The sequence below is a fragment of the Myotis brandtii genome, unplaced genomic scaffold, assembly GCF_000412655.1.
Source record: "Myotis brandtii unplaced genomic scaffold, ASM41265v1 scaffold53, whole genome shotgun sequence".
In the NCBI taxonomy this organism is placed as follows: domain Eukaryota; kingdom Metazoa; phylum Chordata; class Mammalia; order Chiroptera; family Vespertilionidae; genus Myotis; species Myotis brandtii.
Genome location: NW_005369942.1, coordinates 4792003 through 4802950, shown reverse-complemented (window position 1 = coordinate 4802950; position 10948 = coordinate 4792003). Strand labels below are relative to the sequence as shown.

General features: G+C 31.0%; 1 protein-coding gene across 1 annotated transcript in view; it reads left to right on the top strand.

The window, feature by feature from the left end:
• Nucleotides 1-10286, top strand: part of PCDH10 (protocadherin 10) — a 20543-nt gene extending 10257 nt beyond the window's left edge. Inside the window, exons 5-6 of the mRNA XM_005877775.2 lie at nucleotides 3322-3627; nucleotides 10017-10286. Of these exons, the coding sequence (XP_005877837.1) occupies nucleotides 3322-3627; nucleotides 10017-10057 (347 nt within the window). The 3' untranslated portion in view covers nucleotides 10058-10286. The remainder of the gene's footprint in view (nucleotides 1-3321; nucleotides 3628-10016) is intronic.
• The last annotated feature ends 662 nt before the right edge of the window (nucleotides 10287-10948 follow it).

Genomic DNA, 10948 nt, shown 5'->3' with positions numbered 1-10948 from the left:
ATATATATATATATATGGAAAGAGATTTCTTAGAAACTACCATACCTTCAAAACTGAGGCTTCTTCTGCACTTTTCTGCTATACAAATCCTATAGGTACTACAGTAAGAGCATTTGAATGAGGACAAAAACAAAAAAAAAATCAAGTTAAATTTACTTTCCCTTGGGACTTCAATTTGAGCCATTAAAAAATTCCCCAAGCAATGTGAATGTCAATATGTCATTTTACTATGTCACATGGTAAAATACCGGGCATTCCTGTGCATCATGTAGTCATTTATCCCAATAAACTTAAATATACCTCTGCCTGCTTGGTCATTAAAATAATATTTAATAGAGCTAGTGATAAATGAAAAAAGGTAAAATAATGTTAGGCTTTCAATGGCTCCCTAAGATGAGGACTGGTTATGAAAAAATGTTGCTTTCAAATTATATATAAGAAAGAAAGAAAAAATTCATTTTCAATAAATATTTTTATTCATTATTTTAAATTTATTGATGTACTATTTGTGTTATTAAAATTATGGCATTTTCCTTATAAGAAATGTGTACACTTACTGTACCAGTAAAACTGGTAAAACATATTCGTGTATAATTTGTGACACCTTATCTTTCCATCTAGTTATAGAAAGCTGTGTGTTATTACTATGGTAATTCTATTTGAAAGGATTAGTTCACAAATTTCTCAAGAACATTATCCACAAGTGTGGGTTTTTTTTTTCCTTCAGTCAAATAAGATTCTTCCAACAAAAAACTTTATCTTATTCCACCACTGTTCTTTTTATTCATATGTTGTATTATCTGTACAGGTTCTCAACTCATGAAGACTTTATTAGATCATCTTAGGGACTTTTAACTAGCCTTTAATATTTACAAGAGGCAGAACAGCATACACTTCAAGAGAACAAAATGGGCACAGTTGAGTATAAACTACCCATAAAAACAAGCTCTACTAAAAGTACCTCCTAATATAATCATCTGCATAATGATGTTGAGAAACCAGTTTATTCAAATTTCTCTGTGTAAGATTATTACTAGTATATGCATAATTATAGGACAACTTGGGCCCAGGCCCTCAAAATATGTGAAAGATTGTTAATAGTCTTGTCATATATTTAAAATGGTATTTTCAGTTATGTGATGAAAAATTGTATTAATTCTAAATTTTGCATTAGGTATCCATCTTGATCAGGATCCAATAATACAATTCTATCTTAATATTTGAATAATTCCATCAACTTCGAATTCCATATAACCTGAATTTATTTTTAAAAATAAATAATTGCTGATAATAATTTTAGTCTTAATGTTAGTTCCATCTATTACAAATAAAGCCCCCCTCACCATGCACATTATTAATAGGGAGCATTTATATAAGTATAGTATGGCAAAATACAAATCTCTCTGGCTTCCACCTACCTGGTATATCAATGCATCAGAGACATTCTTTTTCCTCTTCTCTTTTTCTCTCTACGTAGCTGCTTGCAGAAATAGGATTAAAAAACTGACCTCTGATGTCTAGGGAAACACTGACATGTCTTACATGTGGACCTTATCCTGGCTTCAGCTCACGTTTTGTTCCTCAACAGTTCACTGATCAGTAATTTATTTGCAGGCTTATGCACAATAACTGTCAATGGAATGTTATCATCGAAGTTAGACTTTGCATTATGTTTAATTTAAATTTAAAAGGTCATTGTAAAGTGAGATTCATATGTGATAAGAAGCTTGGTGTTATTTCCTTCAACATAGTTTATGTAATCAATTAATTTTAATTCATGGATAACCTATAGGGTTAGTAATTTTGCAAAATTAATTCTCTTTATTTTACATATACAGATGTTAACATATACATGCAAACAAATAAATCAGTATGTGACAGAATCCCATCAGGAATTTAAAACTTAAACTTGCTCAAGAACTCAAATCACTTATGATGTTTATGAAAGAAATAATCAAGTGTGTTCATTAAATAAATATTACTCTGTTAGTTAAACAAACAAGAAAAATCCCATGCAGACCCGACATGCATTTGAGTTTCTTACATACAGACCAATCCTACTTTGGTTATTTCAAATTGACCGTGTTTAAAGACATATTCAATAAATGTGTTACTATGTTTAGAAAAACATTAAAATGCTATCTTGGTTTATGACTTGTTTTTCTGCATTAGTGCTAAATATACAAATGAATATCAAATAGTATTCTATAGTGCTCAAAATCATTATGCTTTATTTAAGAAACTGAATGAGTTTTCTCGAGCCATAATCAGATAATATGTGATAGTCTTGTCAACCTATGGGAGACAGTGAAACTTGAAATTGACATTTGAAATCTTGATACAGCAAATCCTCACTTAACATCATTGATAGTTTCTGTCAAATGACTTATAATAAAGCAGTTATAGCATAGGCCAGTTGATAAGAAAAAAGAAAGCGGTTAAGTTCCTATGACATCTCATTGACATTATAATGAAATGATGAGACATTATTCGAGGACCTGCTGTATTCTAGGATTAGTAAGCAAACTGTGCATTGACAAGGACCAGTTTTTTCCAATATAGAACAAGTAATAAGGTACTTGTCAATAGTATCTGCAGTTGACTCCCATTGCACTTGGTTACCTTGGTTTCACTAATTACAGTCATTTGTTCTGAATTTGTCTAAGTTGGTAAATGATAAGTGGTTTGTAGTAACATGGGCTACTAGAGTGTCATGGAGAATTACCTTTTAGGAAGTAATTTCCTGGGAACCTAGGGAAGCATGTTCTTGGCCACTCGTGAAATCTTATTTCATTCTTGTTATTTACTGCTTTATCAATATGCATGCCAGTTTTCTGTTGAATTTCACTTTTTGTTTCATGTTCAGATTTCAAAAGCTAAATATCAACTTTCGTGCTTTGCATATATTTTTTCCAATTTTACTTCTAAGAAAAAAAAGGCAGATGATTTATCATCAGGAGAGATTGTGGATTATGAAAACTTAACACAATTTTTTTTTCTGTTATGAACTTCACCAGAGATTTTTTTAAAGTATTCCTTTTCTTTCTACTCACCATTTCCAAATTATATTTAAAAATTTAGAGCCACTATATTTCCCCCAATACCCTGAGCAGTTTGAAACATCTATCCCAGACACCTCTTTGCCCAAAGCCTTATCCTTAACAAAGTAATACAAAGAGATCGTGGGCCGTTCTTAGGTGAAGACAGGGACATGGTGAAGACCGGACATCACTCTGTGTGCTGCCTGTCATCTTTCAGGGCTGTGCCGCGGGCCACGTGGGTGACGCCTACATCTGCAGTCTCTCTTTTTCCTGCCCCCAGGTATGGATCTCTTCTCCAACTGCACCGAGGAATGTAAAGCCCTGGGCCACTCGGATCGGTGCTGGATGCCTTCTTTCGTCCCTTCGGACGGGCGCCAGGCTGCCGATTACCGCAGCAATCTGCACGTCCCTGGCATGGACTCTGTTCCAGACACCGAGGTGTTTGAAACTCCGGAGGCGCAGCCGGCGGCAGAGCGGTCCTTCTCCACCTTCGGCAAAGAGAAGGCCCTTCACAGCACGCTGGAGAGGAAGGAGCTGGACGGACTGCTGTCTAGTACACGAGCGCCTTACAAACCACCCTATTTGAGTAAGTATTCCGTAAAAGGCTGTATCAAGTTGTTCCCTTTGCGGGAAGAAAGTTCAACACGTCATGCTTCTTAGTAAACATAGAGGCGTTCAGATGGTCTTCAGAAACAAGGATAAGAGTGACTGCTGGACGCAGGCAGCACTTTACTGTGGAAAAACGAATTCCTGAACAGGCAGACAGGTTTCGGTGCTAGGACATGGTTGTTGTCAACAATCAAAGGCAATACTTTGGATGTTGTTGGAGACATTTTTCAACTGCTCTTCGTAGTTCCTGAGAATATTCCTCTCTTGCTTGCTTGGTTTCCATGCTGTTTGAAGGGCTTAATCCAGGTAGAAAGACATCTCTTAATTAACACTTGAGGCTCTGAGGGATCTCATTTCTATGGATGCCAGCAGTATTGCTTAATCGCCCTTTACCACAGTGGCATCGAACACATCACCCTAAATTCAGAAACCAGTGCAGCCTTTACTTTGACCATTCAGCATGGGTGAGTAAGTAATATGTTGGTGTGGATTCAAGTCTGATTCAAACCAGAGGCACTATGTGATGAGAACATATCAATATAGCAATATTCTTCATTTATTTGAAATAATAGATTCTTCTAACATTGAAACTTAGATAATTTCACTCATCTCTTTCAATTTTGGGACCATATTCCCTAAGTGGGTTATTTTACACAACCACTGTGAAACATAAAACTGCTTTGAGATTCTCTGTAGTTTATTTCCTTGGAGGATCTAAGAAATGAAATTATACTATTTATTGTCTACTACATATGAATCTTTTAGTTAGTGGATAATTGCTACTGATAACTCAATATTTTGGTCAAACCATGTGAACTAATATTTCATGAGGATGCAATTCATAACAAGTCAATCAAAAGATGACGTTTATCGTGTATAGCAAGTCCATCATACATGATGTTTTCTTACTTTCATTGTCTAGTACAAAAATAAATAAATAAATCCTGGAACCATAAGCTAAAAATGGAAGATGAGATAGATTGCAGATGTAGCATTACTTTTATTACTTATGAAATGGGAGGAAAAAAGAAAAAGTACTTAAAGGTAGAAGAACACGTATGTTAGTCGTTATGAATATAAATGTGAAAGGCATGGATTGGATGCACCGAGGACCTGGCTACTATTCTGGCCGTTTATAATAAGAATACACAAGTGTCATATAACTAAAGATCTGCCATTGAATACATACATTGTGATGGCAACAAAGATCAAATGTTGTTTAATGAAGGATCATGTTCAGCTTTTCAAATTATTTAGAAATGCAATTACCCTAGTATGATATAGCGATTTAGGATTTCAGAACCAAAGAATTGTGCCTCCCTATAAATAATTGATAACTGTTTTGATTTATTTTTTAAAGTTATAAAATACAAGGAAAATACAAATACTTAAATATTGAAACATCTAATCTAATAATGAAGATGCAATTTAAATGCTAAAGTACTAAAGTTTAACTCACATATCTACACGCACTAGTGTTTTAAAGTAGCCTAAAATTAAATTTTAACAAGGGAGGACTATTATGCAGTCTTTGCCCCTCTAACTGAATTCTGGATTTTAAATTTTGTTACCAAAAAACAAGCTTTTCCAAATTTTAAACAATATATCCTCAATTTAAATTAATACTACACATTATAGAGATACATTATCAATGATTTCAACACAAAAGGTCAAAGAGCGTATGATTCATAGTAATTCAAATTTGTATTTCTAAATAAATGCATATATTTACTGTTGCTATATATCAATTGGTAAGTCTGCATTAAATATAGTGAAAAAATTGATTCGCCTTCTATTGTTCTTAGTGAATACAGATTTTAAAGTTTTACATTCAGAAGTGAAAATTTAAGCATTTACAAATGTCTTTCTCCACTGACTAGTTTTTCTTTTTAATTTCAAGTTTCACAGTAACAATTTTATTAATGCAAATGTTAATGCTGCTTATATTTTAATGAAAATTTCTCTAATTCCTAAGAATCTAGTATTTTCGTTTATGAATCTAATTTTAGGGATTATGAAATATGTTAACTGTTATGTGTGTTGCTAGAAATCAATGAATGTGTCTATTATATTATCAAGAAAATTGCATTTGTTTGCGTATTATCCAAATATGTATTAGAATAAATTAGTTTTCAATAACAATTTATTTTTTCTGTTTAGCCAGCTCACATTATTCAAAATTTAGGGGATAGGATGAATTGTGACCTCGATGAAAAATAAGTAGAACAATAGCTATTTTGCTCTTACTTATATTGTCCTTAGTTCTTCATATAATTTTAATCATGTCTGAATATTTTTAAAACTTCTAGTGTTTCATGTCATCTTAGACTCACACAATTATCTTTAAAATTACATCGTGGCTCTGATTTAACAGGCATAGTCAATTTTAACCTAATAATGCAAACTATAACCCAAAACCATTCCTGGTCATTTTGCCCTCCAAATTCACATGATAATAGTTGTTAAAAGATGTATCATTTATCATTGGCAATGGAAATATCCTGATCTTCTAAATTGAAAAAGCGCATCCCTTATGTAATTAAAGAATCTAAAAATTGACTCTAATTATTTGCTTTTAATGAGAATGTTTAAATAATTATTGAGGTAGCAGTTTTTCTTTTGCTAAACTTGCATTTAGTTTTATAATGAACATAATGTACATTTTGATGTTCAGAGCAGTAGCTGTATACTCAGTTAAAGCTCTAAAAAAAGCTCAATGAGGCTACCGCTGTCATTTATGAAATGATGACAGGAAAATAGTGACATGCTTAATAATACAAATGAGATCATTGTTTATACCCAAGAACTTTCCATTTCTATACCTCTGATTGCTGAGGTTAAAATTGAAAATGGCAAGAACCAATTTTTACACAAAAGTACGCGTTAAAAAATTGTATTTTGTGTTTATAACAGCATACCTAAATACAGTCTCATGTTTCCTTTTGTTTAAAGAAAAGATTCATGAGCGCATACACGAAGCATTTAATGAAAAAGAATCTATTTTTTTTAACCAGGAGTAATTTTGAAAACACATCTCTAAATACTTGCTCCTTAGTCATGAGCACTTTATGAACATGCTCTTATTTTTGTTACAATGTCGTCATTTGCTAATACTCTGATAAGGACCAAAGTGACACACTTAAAAATTAAGAAAAGAAATTTAAACATGTAGAATATATTTATCATGAAATAAAGTCTACACAGTGTTTAGATTTATCTTAAAATGTTAATGAATTTTAGCGTAACCTCACCTTAAATTTTTATTAGAGTAATAAAAATACTTAAATCTTACTTTAGCTTGTTTTCAGAAGTTATCTTTTTTTTAGCTGTCCCTATGATACTTCATTTTATTAGAGTAATAAAAATACTTAAATCTTACTTTAACTTGTTTTCAGAAGATATCTTTTTTTTAGCTGTCTCCTATGATACCTCATGATGTTCCTTCTACTTGACTGTATGCTTTTTTTTTACATCTTCAGCATTTTAAAAAAAATTTATATTGTTGAAAGTATTATAGAAGTCCTTCTTTTTCCCCATTGATCCCTAACCAGCACCCATGGTTAGTCTCTGAGGTTTAAAAATAACCTATTTTTATGATGATGAATTGAAGAATTAGAATTATAGGCATCTTTAAAAAATAACGTAGTCTTTCAAATGACATAATAAGTTATACATAAAACAATCTGGATTGTCACAGCAAATAAGAACAAAAATAATTTAAGAATATAATTGGTAAAAGTTATTAATATAACTTAGAAAAACCCAATAGTTAAAACATCTTTAATATTATTTTTCAATCATTCTTGCTTATAATTTTGTCTTCACATTTTGATCAGATCTTGTAAGATTTTTGTCAGTAAATAAACATGTCTTTCAGTAAATAATCATCCTAAACAATACAGAAGTAATGGTATAAGTATTAGAAAAATTGTTGATTTTTTTTGTCAATAAACATAGTCCCTAAGAATTGAAAAATTGAAGACAATCATAAGATAAATAATCAAAGAAATTTTATCTAAAATATATTTGTGAAAATCTTTCATTTATTAAAGTCATACAACAATAGATTATAAAGAATAAAGTGAGAAAAATACATTGACATACTAATTTTCAAAATTCTAAATCCATGACATTTCCTGCCTTCAAAGCATACCACATTTAGACTAGTCCATATGTGCTGAAATATCATGCTAGCTGCTTCCTGACCTCACTTTAGTTTTGCCTACTTTTGAGCCTTTTTGAAATTTCAATGCTACTCATCCATGTCATAACGTAAGAAAAGATGTCGGAACTTCAAAACATTGCCTTTAAAATATTGCTGACATTTTACCTAGACTTTGTTTTTAGTAAACCTCTGATTGGGAAATTTATTTGGAGCATCTATATTAATTCCACGGAGCACTTGAAGTTTTTATTTGATTGGAATTGTAGAGCATGTTTTGTTTAGTCACATCTCTTCCAATCGCTTCATGACTTCAGGCTTCCTTCTGTACGTTTTCATGATTTCTTGAACTCAATAGTGTGGCAAGAACATATATAGAATTCAAAATAAAATGTCTTATTGATACACATTATCCTCATATTTACATACTCTTTTGTATACAGCATACCCTAAATATGAGATTTGTATATTCCTCTAATGTCATAAAGATAATCCACTTATCAAATATTAAAGTCCACAAATGCATATTTTTATATATGACCTTTTCAACATTTCTGTCTCATAGACCCATACATCACTAAATGGATGGACACCTTTTTTGGATTTTTGTCCTTTTCCAGCAGATATGTTTATTTCTGTTCACTTTTTTTTCAAGTTGTGCTACTTTTTTTTATAATTACCTATTTCTGATATTTTTGTACTCTCTTCTTTATAAGTATATATCTAGATTCATAAACAACTGATTTTCTCACTTTTTTAGTGTATCTCATTGTGACAAATCTTTGGTCTTTGAATAACACCAGTCTTTCTATTTTTCCATTGAATTCCTTTTCTCATGAATTAACAATCTCTCATAATCAAAATCATTTGATCTCCTCACCTCTGTGAGCAAGAATAAATGATAATTCAAGATAAAAAAGTACCCAACCCAATTTATATTCTCTATGTATCTACTGTTTAATTTAATGATCACTGAATTTTATGATAGTTTACTTTTTTGAAATAGTTCATCTATTCACATTTCATATAATTACTCCAGTTAACTGATTCAGCAGCTGACTGGAACCTCCCTATAACTTTAGATAAATGAGATATAATGTTAGCTCATTTCTTACTCATTAGGTGTTGGTTAATGGATGATTTATCTCAACCAGTATGATTTAAAGTGAAAGCTATAAAAGTCTTTTGTAAGGTACAAATGTGAAACAGAGAACTTTGCCCTCTGGCAATGTCTGTAGGCAACATGTTTTTTACTTATTCAGACATCAGTGCTTTTGTGACATCACTTCACTAAAAATGTGTACCTTTGGGTACATTAGAACTAGTAGTAATCAATACTCTTGGGGTATTGAGACTGATTACCCAGTTATATATATTATAAGTGCTAAATAATTATTGATGAGAAATGAATGAATGGATAAATAAATGAGTGTTTTTAAAGTACCCCAAATTTCTTTAATGCTGTCCTCACACTTTCCTTGACACACACACTTTTTGATATGTCAAGGGAAACTTTCTTTTTTTCTTCAAATTAAAACACGTTTTAAATTAGTTGTATTTCTCTCTAGCTCATACCTACATTTTTTTGTGAGAGGAAGTAGAATTTGAATTCATTCAAAATATTAAAATGCACCTAACTAGGGTATTTGGTAAAATATGAAGTTAACATGAAGTTTTTTAATACTTTGAGATTTTAAATTTCTTTTGATTTGTTCCAAGAACTTATTTTATATCCTAAGAAAGAGTTAAATTTGTTTTGTATTTATTGACATTCTTAGAATTGTAACTAATTCCTTTCTTACAGGGACTGTGAGACAATCTTTTTTTTTTTAACATATTTTATTTACTAGGAGCTTTCCTATTTTAGCTCCCATTTTTCATTAGACCAATAATTATATACTTTCCCCTGAATTAGCCACTTATTTTTGTATTTAATCCCCATGCAGGAGTTATTTATTTGCATATTCCTAGTAACATTATTGAGTTTTCATTGAGATACTTACAGTTAAATAAACTGTTGTACATTTTTTAAGGGAATATAGAGAAGACCATTGATAAAGGTAATTTATATCTTTATTCACTAGTTTACGCTCCTTGGTATGTGAGTCTTCACCTATTATTTAATGCAGTTTATTTATGCATACTTTGCATATTTTTGAGTTAACATTTCACATATTAATTATATACCTCATTTTATATTACAGATCATTTCCATCCTCTTTCTTATTTTGCACATTGGAAATAACTTCATTTAAGCATTTGTCCATCATGTGAGCCTAACAAAGGAAGATTAGCAATTAAAATATAAATAGAATTATTCACTGAAAAGGAATATTTACTTGGGAATTTTTCCTGCCTCATCAAACTGAAGATTTATGAGTCTAAATTCATTAAGTTATAAAGATATTGTAAATAGTCCGGAATATAAAGATTCAATTGCTTATAAATATCATTAAACATCATTTAATACTCAATGTGCCAGACTTTTTTTGAATGAGTATGCGTCTTCTGAAATTGTTTTAATAGAAATTAGGTGGTGTCATTTAGACAAGATAACTTGGAAACTGCTTTGGTCTGCGAGGTTCAAGATTGAATAATACCACTGAATAAAGACTAACCTCAGCATAATGAGTCAATTAAATGTTTCCCAAAGTATAATAAAAACCAGGGTAGTTTTATATGAATGTCCAATAAGAACCTCTAATTGGTGATCCCTAATTATCTACATCAGTTTACATGGGGAGAATAGAGGAGATTCGAAAAAAAAAAATCCCCAAATGTAATTACATACACATGGATAAAGATACAAACAAATGGTAAACTAGAAATTTTGTGAATAAAAATCAGAAGTTTGTTTCTGATTCTATAATTGGTACATTACATTTGACATTATATCACTTTATATTTATATATTATGCCTAGACGCATAACTGTATCTTTTGTCCTAGAAATACATTTTTAACTCCAAGAATTGAAAAGATTATATATGAACTTCATTTCAATAAAACTTCTATAATCTGTACAACAGACTTATGTAAATTACCAATGACAGCTTTTGAGTCATTGAGTTCAACAAGTGTTTATAAATGTTTTCTGCATTCTATTTTTATGATTCCATCATATGCACATTTGCACA